General features: G+C 33.2%; 1 protein-coding gene across 2 annotated transcripts in view; it reads right to left on the bottom strand.

Annotated features, from left to right (window-relative positions):
- Nucleotides 1–22400, bottom strand: part of LOC150096712 (multiple PDZ domain protein-like) — a 1501001-nt gene that overhangs the window by 1231070 nt on the left and 247531 nt on the right. For both annotated transcript variants that reach the window (XM_090408593.1, XM_090408594.1), the window contains exon 7: nucleotides 17747–17881. In XM_090408593.1, the coding sequence (XP_090264719.1) occupies nucleotides 17747–17881 (135 nt within the window). The remainder of the gene's footprint in view (nucleotides 1–17746; nucleotides 17882–22400) is intronic.

The following is a 22400-nucleotide window of genomic DNA, read 5'->3' as shown; positions in this document are numbered from 1 at the left end:
GATCACATTTCAGTGTGCGCCATCTTGTGTGACCCTAGACTTAAGATTAAAATAGCTGATACGTTCCGCCAACTCATCAATTAAACAACCACCTTAAACATATTCAAGTTGCCTAGCATTTCAGGAATGAAATTTCGAAGCGTGCTACATCTTTCTTCTAACATGACACATTGTCTGCATTTGATCAATAATTGTATTCCAAATAACACAAGCGCAGTAAAAAAAACAAACTTAATATCTAAAAGATGACACAAGTGCATACATTCCACAAGCAAGATCAAATATTTAATTTTATTGCCGGGCACAAACTTTCTTAAAATTCGTCCTAGCAAAAATATGATTATCGAGTCAATTTCCTTAACTATAAAATTCGCTGGTGCATATGTGATGAGAAGATAAAATATTGCTGGATATAAATTGGGCAAAGAAGGACGATAAAGAGGTAGTCGGACAGATATCCTTCACCATCGATTCGTGATGAGAATCAGAGAGAAAGACTAAGTTGATGATCGCGCCATCTAGTATCGCTTTCTGGAACTATCAATGCAATATGAATTTTATGAGTAAAAATTTTATAGGCGCACCTCTGTGATGTAACTAGAACACCGAGAAATTTCTAACGGAATTTCGCGGTGTTTACTTGGACCTACATTCGGCATGACCAGGAGTAAAAGGAAACTAGTTGCTTTGGTAAAAAAAAAAAAAGTTCTGTTCAGCACTGAACTCGGAAACAGCAAACGATGCGAAGAGAATGTATAATGTATTCTTCTACTAGAAGGCTACTGATGGGTTAACTCGTACCCGGTTAAAAGAGGCCTAGAAAGGGTTTTTCTCTTTTAGAAAAAAAAAATGCGATGGAAATCCCAATTGTTGATGCATAAGAACCACATGAAGCATTCTTAAGAACCGCCTGAATAGAAAAGTGCGCAAAAATACGTAAAAAGAATATCAAAGTTAACAGTGGCGTAGCTAGAGCTTTTGTCGCCGGGGGCGGTCCCCAAGTTTGTCGCCCCTCTCAATACACACCAAAAACACTACAAAAAGTCAAAACAACGTATAGGGAAATAAATTAAAACAGTTTATTTTTGAAATAAAACTTTGATTTCAACATTCTAAAATGTTATTTTTCTGTTAGCAAAATCGTCGATGACATTGGCAAAGTCTATTTCATAGTAATGTAGGTAATTCTTAATCAATTTTATTTAGAAAAACTCCTCTCACAACTGGTAACACTTAAAGCGATTGTGAGGAAAATTCGCAGTAGTATTACAATATTTGGGAATGAGTTCTCGAGACTGTATTTTAGAATTAACTGCAAAAGTTCAAAAAGGTTCAAAGTGCCGCCCGGAGAGGCCTCTCCCCCCCCTCCCCCTTGCTGCGCCACTGAAAGTTAATAGGTAAAGGGAAGAGGATAGAATTATGTTTCATTTCTTAAGAAATCCGGCGGATTTTATTTTATTTTTTATTCTTCCCTTCAGGGATTAAGCCTAGTGGTCTGTTACGGAGCTATCTTTAGCCACTTCTAAGCCGTACCCGTCCCGAGGATAAGGTGGCCAGCCCAATGCCTTCCGGTGTGTCCTATAGTAGCTGCGCGTGTTCACTGGACCAGTTTGCCTGCTTGAGGGATGAAAAACCCCAGATAAACTAGGGAGAAAAATCCTGCTGCGGCGGATGATGCAACTAGAGCCACAAAGATAGTGAAGATCTCGAATCAGTTGGCGAACTGATTCGAGATCTCTCGACACTTCTGCGCATGTCAGAAAAAGGAGAATCCATTCCGATAATAGGGTAATCAATCTGTCTTCTGGGATAAGTTTGTTTATTATTAGAGGTCGGAAAATTTAGCTTTTCTTTTACGAACATTGTAGTTTTTAAAGTGTAACTATTTTGCTTGTATAACAGTTGGGAAAATGTACGTACGTAGAGTATTAACAAAATTAAAAAGTATAGCATAAAACAAAAATTTAACTAAGTTTATTTTTAAGAAAGTTTTCTATAAAATAAAAATAATTATACAGAAAAACTGAAATTTTTTCAAATGAACTTAGATATTCTAAACTTACAGTTGAGAGAACTGAGACACTTTAATGTCCTAAACCGATTAATTATTTATGACTTGTTGTGACTCTTTTAACAAATCCATGCAAAAAAAAAAATGTAAAAAAATACCATCATCAAATTCTTTTAATCTTCAGAGTCATCTGAATCGGTGTACGAATCGCCATCACTTTCACTTAAACTGATCACTAAAAGTTCGCATAAATTCTTCGATAATTCCGTCTCTGTCTCAATACATATTTTCCAATGAGGTAATATCAGAGCAATATTTTCCCTAGTTTTGAACTGTAATACCTTCAAATCCTGTTCTGAAAGCTTAAAGTTTCGACATGTCAATATCCCTAGTTACGTTGCGATGGCGAATGAAACTTTTCACTTCTGCCCAAACATACTCAATAGCATTAATATCGCAATGATATGGTGGTAGCATCAAAGTTAGAAATCCATGCTCTTTGAGTCGTGTCGAATTTAAATAGTTTAGTTGTGGGCAAGTTTCTTTTGACCAAATTAAGCAATTCAATTTTTCGCATATCTGAGGAATGAGAAATGTTATTTGCAGAGAGCCAATCCATAAGAACTTGCTTCTTATTAGACCAATTTAGAAATTTGTTTAATCGAATAGAGTGATATGAAACGTTATCAATTATAACAACAGCATTTTTAGGAAGGTTTGGAATCAGTTTTTCTTCTGCCCACTTTTCGGAAATCGTAGAATTCATTTGCCCATGGTAATCTCCAGTAGTTGAATTGGCTTTGGTAAGTTTGAATTCGGTAAAAAACCCATTTCTCCACCCGCACACAAAATTATTATGCGCCGCTTTGTAGCAGTGCACGTTTTTCTTTAGACTACCAACTGTATAGTAAGTTTGAATTTAGACTAAGTTTGAATTCGGTAAAAAACCCATTTCTCCACCCGCACACAAAATTATGATGCGCCGCGAGGCATTTCCGGTTTGTAGCACTCCACATTTTTCTTTAGCCTACCAACATTTTCCATAAGTTAAATTACTATCAATCCAAGTTTCATCTAGATACACAATCGGTTTTTTCTCCTCCCTGAAACGTCTTATTGCTCTCAAATACTGCGTTCTAGATAAAACAATGTCACTTCGCTCCATGATAAGTTTCCTTTTATTCTGGGACTTTTTAGAACAAAAGTCCGATTTCATGAAGTATTTTCCTTAAAGTTTCTATTTTCCAAGGAAAATTAATTTTTTCTTTAAGCACAGGAATCAATCTCGGAACAGTTGGCACTCTTTTCTCGACCACGTAAAATTCGTGAATAGTTCTTATAACGTCTACATCAAAATCATTCATAGTTTCGATGGTTTTCTTTACTCTGGCGCTTTTTTTTTTTTTTTTTTTTTTTTTTTTTTTTTTCGTACATCCTTCATTTCTTTCTCCTCTTCAGCATGAATCGACTATTCTTGGCAAAATGCCAAGGAGAGATCTGCAAACGTTGAACGAACGATATCGTCTTTTACTTGTGCTCACCAACCAGTTTTGTGGATTGACAAATCCCCACCAATCCCCTGAACGGGGAGGGGGGGGTGGATGGACAACACGATCAACAAGGCAAAATTGTCTTTAAGACATTAATTCTAATAAAAGTAATAATATTTCTGAATATACCTCGTGTATTTCAAGTCAAACTACAAGTTGTATTTAAAGATTACGCACATGCCTCTAATGTCGTAACAGAACTGCAACAAACACATTCCTTTGTCAAGATAAAGAAAGCATTATAGTGAACAGAGATTATACACCTTGCTGCAGTTTATTTATTAATATACATTCAAATCAATTTCCAACATGCTGCGCCGAAATACCGAAACTACTTCAGGAAGCACGGACGAACTGGAAAACGATATGCGCAAAGGGTACCAAGGGCGTACATTTATAAACATACGTCAAATATAATAACATCGAAGTAACCTTGTGAATCTGATGCTGAACTATAATCAAACTGTTGGGGAGTTAACGGTTTCGTTTGTCGTCTAACATTATTAACGAAATACAACTACGCTACAGCATCATAATGTATAATGTTGTTTCGGCCAAAAAATAAAAAATAAAATAAAAGTTTGGTCGGCTTAGTTGCAAACTGACAGTCCATTTTGGCGATTTGGGAATACATCCAGAATGTAAATACTGGCATGAACTGGACACTGGGTAAGAAGACCCAGTCCTTATACACTACATACAGTGGCGACTCGTGGTTGAAATCGTGGGGGTGCTGCAACTTTCGAAATATACATACATACAGTGTATACGTGTTTGAATAAAATATGACAATTATGGTAAAAATTTTAAAAATTAAACATGAAAATATATTGTTTATTATCGATAAAATTATAAAGTTTGATATAATTCAAAATTACTTAAAAATAAAATCAATTATCATAACCCCAATAATGTTCTAAAATAAAAAATGTTGTCTTTAATTGTAATGTCCAAATATTTAAAGAGACGGAGTAAACACGATAAGCACTACGAACACTACTACTGGCGCAAACTGCATATAAACAACAGTGGAACTGCGCGAGGGACAGTGCCGTATTACGCTAATAGCTCACATCTCCCTGACGTGCATATGCTTGCGCGCGTAGCAATATGACACTGTGGTAAACACAGTGCTGCTAGCGTCCTCCTAAGTGCTACAAGATGAATTTTTATTATTTATACAAAATAAGAAAATTGTATAGGATTGTTGATGATGAAATTAAATATTACAAGCAAATAATATTTATAATATATTTAATGTAATTAATAAATATATTTATATATCGAGAAAAATTGGGGGGTGCTGCAGTTCCGCAGTGCCTATGCACGAACCGCCCCTGACTACATAAGGAATAACGCCTCCTCCCAGTTAGTGGATATTAAGATTAGTTCTTCAGAGATGCATGACATTATGCGTTTAAATAAATCTGTAAATTATCAAATCTTTAGCCAAATTAAATCGCTGTGACAAATTTCGAGTAATCACTGATAACTGAAGTATTATTAGAATTTTTCGTTTTGCTTTCCTAATGGAAGATGAAAAATTGGCAAAACAGATGTTTGAGTAGATGATGCAGTTAGCCCTTTTCAAGATTAAATCTAAGGTATGACCAAATAAAAGACCTATTTGGAATAAAGTTGATGATCGAAAGCCATTAAATAAGTGCGCGCAGTGTCTGTCTAGTATATACAATCCTGTCATAATAGCCGAAAGCCCATCGGAGATGTATACTGGAGGATCATTATGATACAACGAAATCTGATATCCCTTGCTAGCAGGCGTGATTTTCCCGTTATGTATTATCGAGAAAAAATTACGTGTATCTTTTTTTTTTTTCGCTCAACTTATTACGCAGGTTTAACTCGATATTTTTAATTAGCCTTTCAAGATTTTCATTTTCAACAGTGTATAAAAAAATTTCCATTATTTGAAATGCGAGAAGAAAGCCGTTCTGTCAACCTTATATGTAATATTAGGTTTACAACTGAAAGTTAAAAAAACTTTGAAAGATTTTTCAGACTAAATAAATTAAGTTTCTTGGACAGGCATCACTGATTTATTTATTAAACAAAAAATAAAATGGTTAATTTCAAATGATGCATTTAATTCAAAGAGCAAACATTCCCACGTATGTATAGTACCGTTATTTGCAGTAAGTGGTTCCATCTAGCGTTCGGATTTCAAACTAAGAACTGATTTCAATTTATAATTGAAATTAGTTCTTAGTTTGCAATCTGAACGCTAGATTGCACAATTTTATAGTAACTAGTAAACAGCAATGGTTTCTTATTTACAACTTGCGCAGAATTACCCTAACGAAATCTGGTTCACGTTTTGTAAATAATAACTATGTTAATGTGTGATCACTTAAGACACTTTGATTCTGTCCTCTTTTTCTGCCATTGCAGTGCTCTTTTTATTGCTACTCAAAATAATGAATTATAACTTCATTTCCATGTTGCAATAATTTTTGAGAAATGCAATTCTCTGGTGAGTATTTCTGTGTTCATTTACCAAAAGAGTTGTTCCTGAAGGAGTATTTTGTGTATTTGTTGTTGCTGAGTAGTTTGCAATTCGGGGACTATTTTTTAAGTTTGTTGGATTAAATTAAAGTAACTTCACTGATGGAGTGCAAGTTGTATCCATTAATCATGTAATGCTTACTTATTGATTTACTTATTTTTTTTTTTTTTTTTTTTTAATTTCAGCATTAGTGAATATCAAGATTCAATACTATGTTGAAGTAAACACTGGCAATGCATTACACTTCAGCAAATCAACACTCGGGCAGCACTACATTTCAAGAAAGATATACCACAGTGTAAACCCCCCTCCTTTGGCCCAGGTCATACTCATCTCTGTATACCCAACCTGTCTATAGCAATGTAAGTTAGGGAAATTTGAACCATTCTTTCAATGTGATTACCAATTTAACAGCAGTGTGTCCATCCAATGTTGGACATGCTAGTCTTGTCTATATATTAGATATTTCAGTATGTCCTAAAGGGGTTTTATTGGGCTGAGATCAAGATTGTGCACACTAGTCAAGTTTTTCCACATCATTTATCCTCACATGATGCATAGTGCCATCTGCAGTATGATAGTGCATTGCTATGTGAAAACAGACATGGGTCTAAAAATGCCCAGTGTACTAGGTGAACATAAACATAAATATATAAATTAAACAATATGGAGTGCATCATTAAAGTGACAATAAACCTCACATCAAAACATCAATCAAATTCAATCCTTTATGAAAAAAGGCAGAAAAACAGGAACTACAGTCAGTGAACTAACAGAAAATTTTAGTTATTAAGGAACAATTTTTACTGAAAAAAAAGTAAAGCCAGTATGATGACAGGAAACCAACCGAATAATTTTATATAGGACCACAGGAGAAATCAGCCAAAGCATGAAGCTGGACAATATACAAGAACTATGTCCAAACCAATATAACATGAATTTGGGGGTGGGAGGGAATCAACTACAGATAGTTCTTAAGAAAATGAACTGTCATTTCAGCAATTCATTATATGGACTGAATATAAAACTGACAATTGTTTCCTTACACACTGCTTTTCAAACTGCAGTCACAAATAGTGTGTGTGCGATATTCAATAGAAAAAAAAAGAGATCTGTCACAGCTTTAAAAAAACACTCGTGTTTTTTTAAAATCCCTCATCAAATATGGGAACAACATTCCAAGGTTGGTCAGATCTGAGACTTATAAAGTGTTGAGTTGAGAGGAAGACAAGTAATATTTTGAATGGAAAAAGAACAAGCTTTTTAGAGGCTATGCAAGTAATATTTAATGCTTATTTCAGACAACCTGTTTCACAGTGTTATCCTCAGAGTAACTTAAGCAGCAATTTTAGGAAGAAAAGTTACTCTCCTACATGTCTGACAACTATGAGCACATTGACATAGCATGCTATAAGAAGGGAGGGGGAATAATCCAAGGCTTTGCCTTGAGTCCAAATGTGGTTTGAAATCATTTAAAACAAAGCGGCTGTATTACTATAAGCAATGACACATCTACCGCACTTTGGCCTTTCCTGTGAAAGATATGGATACACCTTGATTCTCATCTATGATAGTTCACTCCAAGATAGTTTTTAGAGCAGTCTGAGGATTTAACACCTGTTGGCTTAGTCAATATTACCAGGACTGCTAGCCAACATGAAGGCATAGGTAGAGGATTTGACTACTATAAACCAATTGGACTGTCAAAGTTCAACACACATCAAGATTGTTGAGGCCTAAGCATCAGTTCTATTGGTGTTTTAAATTCTAAGATTAAGTATCCTTATGCACTACTACAAATTAGGCATTGTATCTCAGCTATGAATAGGTGCAGCCCTATTTTGAGGATGGAAATAGGTTTGCTTACAATTTCATTTGATGGTCATAGATGGACTGTGTAAAATGTTTCTTGAACTTAAACTGTGTTGAAAGATTTTAGTAATAATTCAGTGGAAACAAGTTGTCATCCCAACAACAACCATCAAAACACAATGGTGAACAGCGACTGATTTTTGAGTGAACTTTCCAACAACCAACAATACATTTGTTGCAGTTTAGTGGAATTTAGTAATGAAACAAGGGAACACATTCCTCAGATTCCTCTTAACGGATTCTACAATATTAGTCAGAATGAAACTGCATATAGATTTTCGATGGAAATACAGTTCAGCAAAGCTGGTTTTTACCAGTTTTTTATTTATTTATTTATTCAAAATTAAACAGAGTATTTTTGTGGTCAGCTATGAAATAACTGACTGGTAAAAACTGTGATGACTTGCATAATGAAGCATTTGCACATAAAAAAAAGTTCAGTGTACCAACAGTTTAATTAGCTAATGAAGAAGTCTGTCAGTCAATTTCAGGTAAATATGAACTCAAGCAGCCATCACAAATGACATTTGCCTTACTTATTTCAAGTGTGTATATGCATGCACTTGATTGCACTGGGATATTATAATTTAGGTGGCAGATTTTTACTGACTGGTGCAGAATCACCATCACATTTAATAGAAGAACGAGTGGCATGGAAACCCTATGTTTGGTCTCCAGAAGGTTTCATAAGTTATGGAAGCCTTAAACCTACTCACATATACCAAAGTGTTATAGGCTTTCAAAGCCTTAAGCGTTTTTTTATCATATAAAAAACAAAATTATAATAAAAAGTAATAAATACTCTCGACAGCAAATTCCAAGAAATGATAAGATGTGCTGCAAAGCAAGAAAATGAGAAAGAAATCCATGAAGTTAATATTTGTGAGTTTACTTGCCATCATTCAAAAACTTAATCCTCGCTCTCTCCCCCCCCCCCTTTTTTTTTTTAAATTCAAAAAGAAAAACATGCAAACTACATCCCAAAATGGCATTTCTATGTAAGTTAATGAAATACTATTTATAGTCTATTGCTCTGTGTTGATACTTAGTCATGCTACAATGGAAAAAGAAAGAAAAAGTGAAACATCCCTGAAGTTATATAGTACAATATTTTTAATATCAACTGTTTTTTTTTTGTATGTCAGTCTCACTCATGAGAGGCTGAAAGTACAACATATTTTAGTGTAAATTAAAGAATAAATAATCTGAAACACTACTTTAGGGACTTAATATGGTATTTTTTTTCCCAGACTACTTCAGGCTTCCAGGTAAAGTAGGGTTGTGGTCTCACATCATGCAATAAAAATCATCCATCTGAAGACATTCACAAACATCCATGCAACAGTGGGATTCAAACCCACAGCCTTTTAATTTTAAGTGTTGGAGAGAAAAGATGCTATTAGATCAGACAAGGCAATATCAGATCAGTGGAATCCTGATAAAAATACAATGAAAAGCAACTATGCTTCTAGAGAAAGTCATGTTAAGTGACATCAAAATCACATTCAAATATTATGCTTACTGCTATCAGAAAACTTCATCCTCTTCATGGAGAAATAAAGCAAAAGATTCAATTTACATAGTTAAAGACAATTTTCTTTTGTCTTAAGTCTTCTCATTTATTCTTTTGCAAATGCAACCTGAAATGAAATAGTGTACACAAAGGAAGAATTTGGGAAGATAGAAAAATAAAACGGAGAGATCTGATCCAACTGACCAGACACACTTTGTTGGAATAGCTGCAGATAGATAGAGAGAGTGTGTGTGTTATTTTTTTCAATTTGATACTGTTACCTAGCTTCTCTATTTCCTATTTAACTGCTGATCTGACGGTGATACATGTGCACATACGCTGCCACGTGCTTACAAACTGAATACCACAGAGCTAATAAACATTACTATTACTGCAGAAAGAGAAAGTTATGCTATGACATTGGTGAGAGACAAGTAGGAGAAGAGAAAAAGGGAAGGTGACATGACATGCATCCTGAAAGAAAAAAATTCAAATTACTTAGATAATTTGAATATTTAATATTAACTACAGTAGATTCTCACTATGGCAATTATGGAACCACAAAAACTGTTTGTAGTGAACGGCCTTCTACAGTGAAGGTCCTTTTGCATAGTAATGTGTCTATGGGCTTTGGTTATTAGGACTTCTCAGTAGTTCGTTAGAATGGTATTTGCTATAGTAAACAGTCTAATGATAATGACAGTTCAATATTTTCATGCTATAGGTAAGGATTCCTTGTCAGATTCCTTCTTTCCCAGCCCCATATGCTATTAATGTGCTAGAGGTTCTTCAATCTCTGATCTGTGGAACTGATATAAAAAAATGACAACATACAAGAAATGTAGCAATGCTAACGAATGCACTACTTGAAATGTTTTTCAATCACAGTTACACAAATTCACAGCCACTATCTTTTAAAACAAAACAGCAATAAATATTCTCATCATGCTTTTCAAGGAATTAGACAGAGTGGCCTGTTCCTGCCTTAGAAATCATCAATGAATCACTTTAGAGCAGCGCTTCCCAAACTGGGGGCCGTAGGTTTGGTTGAGGGGGGGCCGTGAAATAATGAAAACAAATTTTAAATGTTTTAAGACTAAGTAGATTTTTTTTTATTTTATAACAAACGTATTTAACTTTTATTATTTCTTTTTTATTATTTTTTATATTTTAATGGAAAAATTCACACATTGGTGTTGGTTCACAAACTTTGCTTAGTGCGTATTTCGGCGCCTAACGAATATTAGTAAATATTGCTTATCCATTGCTTATCAAAGCAGTGGTTAATTGTATTTACTTCGAATGTTCTCCAGGGAAGTTCCAAATCTTTCTGTCCCTTTCATAACGCGTTCGTAATCAGGGACTGTTGATATCGACTTTATATACATATCAAAACTCGTTTTATATTATCACTGTCATCCGAGCTAGTTTTCTGTTACCAATAAAAGTATCACATATACTTCACACATGAAAAAAAAGCTTAAACAAGTTCATGTGGGGATATAGTAACTCACTTGCAGTAGTAAACAACACGCTCTCCCTAAGAGCCACTATACTGCAGAGGCAATAAAAATAAGTACTTTTATTATGCCAGTGAATAAGGTATGAGGAGTCTGTGTAATATATTTCTCAACAAATAGTGCAATTAGAGACAAATGGGATAAAAACACACTAATTAATGAATCACATGTCCCCTCATACAGAAACTATGCTGTATAGACTGAAACAAAACCATATGTTGCATGGGCAAACACAGTATCTAACTAAAAACTATTATTATTAATTAGATGTATGCGAGTTCGATTTCCCAAGGCAGCAATAAAATTCAACCGAACGTGTTAAAATTTGTAAAAGTGTTAAAACTAAGTAATATATATATATAATGAATGTTATGGCAGTTTCACATATGGAATTCGGTTGAAGAGAGTTAGCATTTCAACTCAATTGTCAGCTATGCTTTTATCTTTCGGTTGCGCGATCTTTTGTTAATACCGCACCAATCATATGCACGTTTTAATAAACAGACTGCCTTTGCTGTCTGTTTTGCGTTAGGCTTAATTACCGTAAAAGGAGAAAAGTCACAAAAGTGAAAAATGTTCCTGGTCCAGGGATTCCCTTATTCAGGTAATATTCACTAATTTCATGTTATCAGTCTGTGGTGTGCCAGTATCGGTAAGTGGCGATATTATTTGATCTATTCTACGTTAAAAAATGTAACCCTGAGATGGATAAGTGGTTGATAAAAAAATCAAAAAAAAAATCCTGCGAACAATCAGAAACAGACTAAAAAAAAAAAAAAAAAAAGGAGAGTATTTCATATTTTACCAGAACAGACCGTATCATCTTCAGAACCAAACGGTAAGAGGCAAAAAATGTAATATATGCATTTGATTTTTGCAATATTCGCTGTGTATGTTTTGTATTGAATATAAATACAATAAATATTATAATAATATATCTCTATTAATTTTTTTTCGAGGGGGGGGGCGTGAAATATTTTAATTTTTGCAAAGGGGGCCCTGACATCCAGAAGTTTGGGAAGCACTGCTTTAGAGGACATACTGGTTTTCTTTTTCCTAGTGGTTTGTAATTTAAGGCTTGTTTTGGTAATCTTTCCATTTTCATTCTTTCAACATGTTCCATCCATTTATGTTTATATTTTTTTTAATTTTCTCTATTACTGATTCCTGATTTTATTCTTTCATAATTTCTTTTGTGATCGAATAGAGTATACTTTGCAGTTTTTCTCATAAACTTCATTTCAGCTGTTATTAATCGTTGTCGTTTTGTTTGTAATGTAGCAATGCAAACTAATGCACTACTTTAAATGTTTTTCAATCACAGTTAGAAATTCACAGCCATTGCTTTATAAAACAAAACAGCAGATTATTGTCCAGATTTCACTTCCATAATAGGATTGGTAGAGGTAATGTATTGTATACTTTTAGTCTGGTTTGTTTTTGAACTAGGTTAGTTTAAATATAGAGTTAATTACACCTGTTATTTTTAAATATTTTGCAATTTTCAGCTTTATATCTTTTTCATATGTAATCATACATCCTAGTTAGTTAAATGAATTCACCTGTTCTAAAATCTTATCTTGGATGTTGTCCTTTAAAGGCCATCATTTTTGATTGATATTATCATTCCATAATCTTTGGCTATTTCATTTAAATTATCTCTCTATAAGTTATCTTCAGAATTTGTAATTATTATTTGGTCATCAGCAAAAGAAGGAGAGTGTAAGTTCACAGTAGGAGAAAGTTTAATACCTTGATGGAAATTTTTATTCCATTTTATTATTTCATCATTTAGATAAATATTAAAAAGAGTTGCTGAATGGGGACATCCCTGTCTGACTCTTTGGTTTATCCCTATCAGAATAAATATTCTGATATGAAAAAAAATTTTTTTGGTTAATCTTGAATTACATATATGAACAATAATCACTTTAGTAAACATGTAGGGTATTAAGTAGCACCAAACGAGTATGAAGAGAAACTTGTAGGAGTGATGTAACTGAAATTATTTTAAACAATTATTAATCTGTGTAAAATAATTTCAGTTATTAATCTGTTTAAAATAACTGAAATTATTTTAAACAGATTAATAATAAAATTTCATACAGTAACATGAAATAACCAATCAAATATTTTAAGTTGATACTCAGTGTATCCTCAGAGCAACTATCAGGTTTGAAAACAATAAGAGAAACTAACCACACTTACCGAAAATTCTAACACCCATTAGATAGTACTGCAACTAGTAATGATGGGAGGAGAAAATGCAAAACTAAAAATATTTGTGAAAATCAATTTTATTTATTTGTGTGGAGTTCCCCCCATTCTCGACCGCCACTTAGGACTGGGTTGAGCCCTCCTAATGAGGGATTAAGTACTATATCTTATGGCTGTAGCCTGTGTGTGTTCACGGGTCTGGTTTGCCTGCTCCTGCTTGTGGGATGAAACACCCCAGATAAACTGGGGGATAAAACCCTGCTGTCAACCCCCCAAGACGGGCTAACTTGGCTATGGCTGAGAAAGATCCTTAAGCTCCTCACGTCGTCAACGGGAATTGAACCTAGGACAATCCTTTCCCAGGCATATGGTTGTGAAGCGCACAGCCACTAGGCTAACCACGCAGACATGAAAATCAATTACACAACACTAACTTCAAATGTTTTAAAATAAATATTGCCCAGAAGGTTTATAAACCAATTCCCCTTTCAGAATACTTGTAAATGGTTTAAATTCATAAATAACAAGCATCTCTCTCTCTCTCTTAGAACAGTTTCCTCTTGATCTTTCTTTAACAACGTATATACTGCAAAATGCAGGATACTAAGACTTAATGTAGGAACTAATATAGTGAATTTTCAGTACAGTGAACAATACCGTAGCAAATTTATTTCTTATAATAAATTATCAAAACATAAAAGGCAATATTCCACAGCATCACTGCTGTTCTTACAGGAAACTCAAATATTTTACCATAAAAAAATATAAAATCTCGACAAGTCTCCTATTGTGAAAGTTAACTACAATACAATAACTACATAACCTATTAACACCAGAAGCTTGGCAAAGTAGATAGCATATTCACTCCACTAACTAATGGGATGAAGGCTCACATCTCACTGCGGCACGAAAGTCTAAATGTCTTAAGGAGGCAGATGAATTTCAATGTCTGGTGTGAGACCACCACCCTGCTTATTGAAGCCTGAAGTGGCTTTTTGTTCTCCAGAGCAAAGTTACTGAATTATGCAATGCTTAACCCACTCACAGTTCAAAATGAAGTCTACTACCCTTTGTGAGTAGGATTTATATAAATATTGTATACTATAATTAAAAGAAAGCAGAGAGATAACTTATTTTATTTGTTATAGCTTTATTCCATAATGATTCTAGAAATTCTAAATATAGAAATTGTAAAAATTCATGAAATTTAAATTTGTAATTTAAATTTCAATTAATACTGATTTTTCATGTATTATGACCAATGCAACCAGTCCATCTGAAAAATTTATATTCAAGAGATTTTTTTTTTTTTTTGGTTATAAATACAGAAAAGACCGTCTTCCTGATTCGAAATTAAGTAGGCTTGAATTAGAAAAATTTATAGTAGCAATCTTGATTTACTGAAAAATATTCTGATGTTCTGCTAATTACTTTGCTTTTAATAATATCTTCCAAATTTAAAACTGTTGAGCAGTGCAGAAAAGTAAGAAAAACAAGTTTTGATGAAATTATTTTGTCTAAACAATTAAAGCTCTCTCTCTTCCCAAGTTATAACTAATGTTATAGCTTTTTTCCAACAATGATCTTGATTAAAGGATGCAATGCTCACTTTTAGAATTAACAGCTAATGAACTAAAATTTCAGAATGGACACGAGGGGAAAAAAAAAGGATCACTTAAGAGTATTTAGTCCAAAGTACTTCATATTTTAGTAAACTGATCAAAATGATTATGGTTCTGAAATGTGGAAATTCTAGAGATATGATATTAAATATCTAAGTCATTATTGATAGGAAACTTTAACAAGCACACTAGGTGGTGTGCGTGTGTGTAGCACAGATCACGTACAATGACAATGTATAGATAGTGTATAGGTGGAGAATCGAGTAATGTAGTAATAATCAAGAGTGAGTTATGTAGATATGTGTCTAGAGTGCTCCTCTGTGATAGTCCTTGGACTCATTGGAGGCATTATGTAAGTTTTGAAAATTTCAAAATCAGCCATATTTGTTAGTGTATGGGAATATCCAGTATTGGTATCCTGGGTATTCCAAGATGAGATATTGGTCAAAAGTTACTTCCTAACAAGGAGCCATTGTAGGCTACCATCATTCTCTGAAGTGTTCTGTCTGTAAATCTGTGTTTCATGGGGCCAGTTTGCCTGTTTTGAGGGGATGAAAAGCCCAAGTTTCTGGGAGAAAAAACCCTCTACCTCAAATATTGAGACCAGCTAACTCACCTTTTAGTCTAAAACACCTGATAAAAGTTCTGACTGACCTATGGAGACACCTATAATTTGACTTGCAAACAGGGCTGTACTTATGCACAGCAGACGAGGCTCTAGTTGGGGATCCCCGAAAAATTAGGGCCAATCTAAGCCCCCCATCCCCCCCGCCCAAAGCACTCTAGAACCTCAGAAAAAGTGTAGTACATCCTGCTTGCAAAAGAACCAAGCTTAATTTTATGGAACACAAAAAAGCCTAGAAAGAAATCAACAATAAAATAAGTTTATTAGCTGTCTAAAGTAAATCTCAGTTGAGAACAAACATTCTATCCAGGATTAATGATGCTATTAATATGACATGAAAAAAATAAGACATTTATACAGATTCTGCATTTTCAAATTGCCATCCTGTTCACATGCTGAAGAATTGCCCAAGTGCTAACTGAATTATTGGCATATGCCTGGATTGCTCTGATGTTATCCAAAATTCATTGCTGCCAGTAGGATTGATTTTCAAACAGAATACCAAATTAAAGACAAAATTATACATTAACAGTAGCAGAGTAACAAGATTAATAGAGATGAAGATTATATGTTTAAAATATAATAAAAATGTTACATACAACTACAAAAATTGTATGTATTATATACATAGAAAAAATAAAATTACCTCATGTTGGACTACTAATGGGAGGGGGAGAAAAACACATTTATATGCATCTTAGCTCTCAGAACATCTTCATTCCCACACACACACACACACATCCATCCATTTTTAAGTTCAAAACATAGGCGTAGCTAATATGTGCATAATTATTATTACGTGACACCTCCAGGGAGTCCAAAGACTCATCGAGGGAGGGCACCTCACTACAACTCTGTCTCCACCCAATTCTCCAACTGCAATCCTCATCACACCATCACGACTAGTTTTTTCAGACAATGACAAACATATATGCCCAAGGCTGGATTTGAACTTGCAGCCTTTTGGCTGGAGAGCAGATACGCTAACCACTCAGCCAACCATGCTGGCTTTTAAATTTTAAGTTGAAAACTACAGCTCTGATCTGATAAGTATCCCATGAGTTATTACACCAGTTTCAGATTTTAGACATTTGCATAAACCAGCCTGCCAAAAAACCAAGTTGTTAGACAAATTCTTCATACAAGTACTTCCTTTCCCAACCCACTCCCATATACGGTACTAATGTGCTGCAGGTTGATCAACCAACCTCTCGTGTGTGAGCTCAACATAAAAACATAAGTAGAATGATTTACTTCAGCTAACCATGTTAATAAAAGCAATTATCTTCAAGATAATGTATTCAATAAATGTAATTCAATGTAATTACATAAGTCATACATTTTCTTACTGATGAAAATGTTAATGGCATTTCTGTAGAATTTGAAAAACTCATCCATACTGGAAAAATACCCAGTAACAAAAATTAAGTAAAAAAAAATGTGTGATAGCAACTGAAAACTTACCAGTCTGAAAAAAATCAGAAAGACTTCAGATATAATTGAAACATTTTAGTAATATTTATGAATGCTCAATAAGTATTACTAAGCATGATCCAATTATAAAAATATTTACTTTTTGACCAAACAAAGCTTTGCTTCACTGGAAAATGGGAGTTTATCTGGCTCTAAAATAATTCAGAATAATATATCCAAACTTGAGATCTTATCAGGCTCTAATTTTTCAGTCATACAGCAATGTCATTATAGCGAACTCACTTCCAATAAACTACAAATTAATCGCATCACACCCCTCAATAAAAATAGTCACAGCCAAAGCCCTATACTTATTTTAATGGAAATTAATCAATTCCTTTGGTCCCTCTCTACAGATGGAATTATTACAGTGAGAGTTGACTGTAATTTTATATCTCCCATTTATATCACAAATATTAAAATAATTTTTGTTTTATATTATTACTGATGTTTTAGCTCATTTTTGCATGAATAAAAAAATATGGAAATGATCGATAAGATTGATAGTCCTCTTAGATACTATAATGAAAAGCAAATTACATCTCTTTAATATCACAGTAAAGAGTGCAACATGGAGCAATTTATTGCTAGGAAGATTAGTTTATGTGCCACAATGAAAATCTATGGTTTGAAATGGGAAACACCTGTTCACTTGCTTGGTTGAAAATTAAGGATTTTTACACAACTCAGTAAAAAGATTTCCTTAAAGAAATTAAAAGAGCAAATATTCATTGCATCAAATTCAAATTTGACCATTCTCTGAAGATTTAAATTTATTGTATCTGTGTACTGAAAGGATCAAATTTTAATATTACTTACCCTATCTGCAACGCCACCAGGAAGTATTGTTTTCACAACAACACCTGTACTTCTGCCACCTATTATACCAAAACCCAGGCCAGACCCATCATTAATCAAATCAATGGCTTCTATTTGTGCCCACTCTGTGTTTAACTAGTAGAAGGAAGGGAGAAAAAAAAAAAAAAAAAACTTAAAATCTTATGAATGCAAAACAAACACTACAGCTGATTAAAGTGCAGTGCATTTCTCTAGATTTCAAAATTCAGCATGGCTAACAGTTTGAGTTACAAGATCAACTAAAACTGAAACACTGCGATTTATATGGATAAAATGATTTTCCTTTTTCCTTTTTCCACAGTTTAAAACCTTCGAGTAATAAAGCTTGCCTTTCAACATGCTGAAAATAAAACTTAAAGCGAGGGTTATTTGTGTGTGTGTGTGTGATTTCATTAAAGTGGTTCAATAGCAAGGGGTTAATTTGTGGAAAAGTGTAGCATTTACTGATGACTAACAAATTCTGTCTGCTAGCAACTAAATGGTATTACTAACTGTCAGCAAATCTCGTTTCTTAGTAAATTTTAGTTTTTACTTGATTTAAAATGATTATTTTATCCTTTATTAAACACTTAGGGGGAAAAAATGATCAAATTGCTGCTTTAAGGCTCATGCTTCTAACAATCATGATCTACAATCAATAGCAGGCCCACACATTGCAATATTTTCTTCATGTGCTACTGCAAGTACTTAGGTACCAATCAAGCCACATCCAACAAGTTTAATAAGTGCCAATAAATCAGTTAACCAATAATCAGTTAATAAAGCATAAATAAAAAAAATTAACACGTGGTCCAATTTTGGAATCCCTTCTCACAAAGGCAAAAATGAAACCTGTAAAATGTGTATGCTCTAGAAGTTATCAATTTATTAAGTTCAAATACGAATTTCTTAACATAAGTATTAATCTAATATTTAAAAGGTACCTGTGGCATAACTATAAACAACAAATTACATGATAGCAAAAGTAATCAACTTTAATGAAATGAAAGTACAGATATTTCATACTGAAAATAACATCACCATCATCAATACATCAGTGTGTAGAAACAAGCAAATCAAAGAAATTGGAGTACAGGATAAATACAATAATCAGTTTACCAATTAAAAATGTCACCTCTATATTATGCCTGTCATTTACCAGATACCTTATGAATGTAACATGACACACTTTGACATATTACGTGAAACCTCAAAAGTCTGGTCTAGCACAATATAGTATTGACACACTAAGTACAGTATCTAATGGGATGAAACTCATCTTCTCCATAGAAGCAGTTTTAAATATGAACACCTTTTCAAAGAAAGTTGCTAGCAACTAATGGTATTACTACTACTTTCAGCAAATCTCGTTTTTTCTTAGTCAATTTTAGTTTTTACTTGATTCAAATTGATTATTTTATCCTTCTTTATTAAATACTGGGGGGGGGGGGGGGGCAGATTTAAATCTGCCAAACCAAAATCAGAAAATCTCTCTTTCCCCAAAAATTTTGGGAGATTCTCATTTTATGTAAACCCCAAAAATATTTAAATATTATTTAGTAATATATTAATTGCTAGTGCATGGCAAATGTTTTTAATTCGTAAGCCAATTGTATTATAATGTATTCCTATTTCTTTGATTTGCTTGTTTCTATGCACTAACAATATACTGTTATTTTCAGTACAAAATATCCATACTTTCATTTCCTGAAAGTTAATTACTGTAGTTATTGTGTAATTAGTTGTTTATAAGCATTAATCTGTCTTCAAAAGAAAACTATGTTCCACATCTATTTAGTTTTACAAGGCCATAAGATGCTAAGGTGTATAATACATTAATATATTTTTAACATTGCATTATTCTCAGACTCCAAATGCATGATATATTTTACTGCTTGAAGGTAAATTTAAATTATATATTTACTACAACATACCAGAAATTTACACTGCAAAAACAGAAAAATTCCACCACAATTTTGGAAGAGCAATACCCATTAAAATATGACTGCAATATAACTATTATTTAGAAACACTTTTCACTAATCCATTAAAAATGCTAAACTTAGATTTTTTGTTATATCCCTTTTGTCACCCTCATGCGTACACCCTCATGAGTGGACCAATGGTTAATTTTTATGACAATCAAACTCTTATAAATTGTAAACTTATACAATGCTAGAACCATAAGCAGATAAGATAATTTGTTCCAAGCCAATAAAAAAGTTTGAAAATACTTTAAGTCATCTTCAAGGCTCACAATTATCAAGATTGTAATCTCACACAAAGTGATGAATTTATTCATCTACTACCTGAATACTTTCTCAAATATCCACATCACAGTGGGATTTGAACCCACATTCTGAAAGCATCAATGGATGTGTTTCCAATTCAAATACACAATAAGCAGGGTGATGTACTACTCCAGCTAACAGGCACCATTTAACTACTTATAAACATGAAGTGACATATAGCCACTTCATGTTTTTCATTAACAATATTAGATGACAGTTTGTTGTTCATAGTTTCTTTACAAAATTCTATATAACACCATAGAATAAAAATCCTTAATGATTAACCAACCAAGCAAAGATAATACAAATAAGTTTAAATAAGTTTAGCTTAGCAGCAGCACATAAAATATTTTAAATCTTATTAATGATAAACAGAAAATGCATCATAGTGAGATAATGTTCTATATAAAAAGATGGAATAGACTCATTACTATTTAACATTTCTGTGATATGTATGAATATTTGATAACATTTAGTATAATTCATATACTTATGCTTTATTATGCCTGTCATTAATATAATTATTCATAAATTCTAACAACAGAAAAAGCAAGGGTGCTATGTTGAGTATCCAGTTAAATTTAATCATTTGGAACAAGACAGAATCAGCCACAACATCCTATTAGAAGACAAAGTGTTAAAAATCAACACCAGCTTATGAAGAGAGGATAAAAACAGAACTGCTGTAAAGAATGGAGAGAACAGCTCATTTCAATAATCATATTAAAATTAAGATTTGAGAAGTTAGACATAATTAGTATTCAAGAAGAGGTAAGCAGCAGCTAATTTTAGCTTTGCTACATAAACAGAATAGAGGAACAAAAGATTAGCAAAAGACTAAAAATCCAAAGACCAATATCTAGAACACCCAATGCTGATGGAATGCCTTAGAAGAAAAAAAAAAAAAATTAAGACCTGACAATACTAGAGATTGGACATATACACAATTTGAAAGAAACTGTTGGCAAGAAACTAGAAAAAAGTATTTAGCTATCAGTTTTCAGGACAGAGTACAAAAAGATAATTCACATTTTTTTTTAATCATATCCTTAGTGTAATCCTTAATATCTTAAGGATTACACTTATCACAAAGGCAAAATAAAAATACTGTATAACCCATAATGTAGAGTGCTAGTTCCATGTTGTAGAAAATTTGCTAAACTTATTTGTTGAATTTCGTTTATTATAAGTCTTCTACTTAGAGCCAAGATCATATGCAATTGCAACATCATTTCCATGATTTACCCAAAATCTGTACCTAATCAACCAGTTTCATCTCTATGAGAAAGAAACCAGATATTCAAAGGATTCCCCCCCCTAACCAACCATACTTAACTAATTTGGTGCTGAACTAAGATTTCACTCAATTCTCATTTTTTTAAGCATACATTACCAACATGTTTAATCATACTAATATTAATACCTAATCATTATACACTAGCCAATATTACTTCATATACCTTCCATTCATAGCTCTTTCCTCAATTTTGAACTTCAGTAAATAAAAAAAAGTAAAGCAACTTGGAGTCAGAATTTTATATATTTGTCACTCGCTGAAAATTTTCTTATCTTCTGCTTTTATATCACCTTTAATACCTCTCATTCTTTCTCACCCTCTTTTGTCCATTTCAAACCATGTGTGTGTTGAACATTTTTCCAGATACTTTGTATCCTATATTCTTGCCAAAATTTGCTGAAGCCTTTGGTTTAGCTACTTTTGCTAATAAGTTCCAATAATTAATTGGAAGTTATTAGTCTCCTTTAATTTAAACAGGCAAACAGAAATGCTTTACTATTACAATACTGAGCTATGCTCAATTTGTTGCAATTCTGTTTCTAAAATTTTTATAATGTTTATAATAGACATGCTTCAGACATTTATGTTATGCATTATAATAAGGGCTACCAGACTGATTTCAGTCTTGACTGAGGTCTCATCAGTGGGAGTCAAACCCAGAACAGATACCAAATATAAATTAATGCAGAAGTCATATATAGGCTTACAAGTGATTGACATGAGCAAGTTCTCTTGATTAGCAGTAACATAGGTAATACTTATGACCATTCATTAAATGAGAAGTTTCCAGCTAGCACAGAAGTTAGCTGTTCCTGAAGGTCTTTCTAAAGTAATGGAGAATTCCATTATTTTAGGAACAAATTAAATGAGAATAACTGGAGAGTAAATGATGGTAAAACTTTGCTACCTTTTACTGTAATCTTTCACGGTAAAAACTCTGGGGATTACTAGGAACAAAGCAAGCTGACTGGAAGGAGACCTCCACATAACCTTTAAGGAATGCAAAGTACTGACCAAGGCTTCTGATCTAATTTCTAATCCTCATTTT

Source organism: Typopeltis vanoorti, chromosome 18 (assembly GCF_054136105.1).
Source record: "Typopeltis vanoorti isolate ZY-2024b chromosome 18, IOZ_Tvanoo_1.0, whole genome shotgun sequence".
In the NCBI taxonomy this organism is placed as follows: Eukaryota; Metazoa; Arthropoda; class Arachnida; order Uropygi; family Thelyphonidae; genus Typopeltis; species Typopeltis vanoorti.
This window is presented reverse-complemented; position numbering and strand designations above follow the sequence as displayed.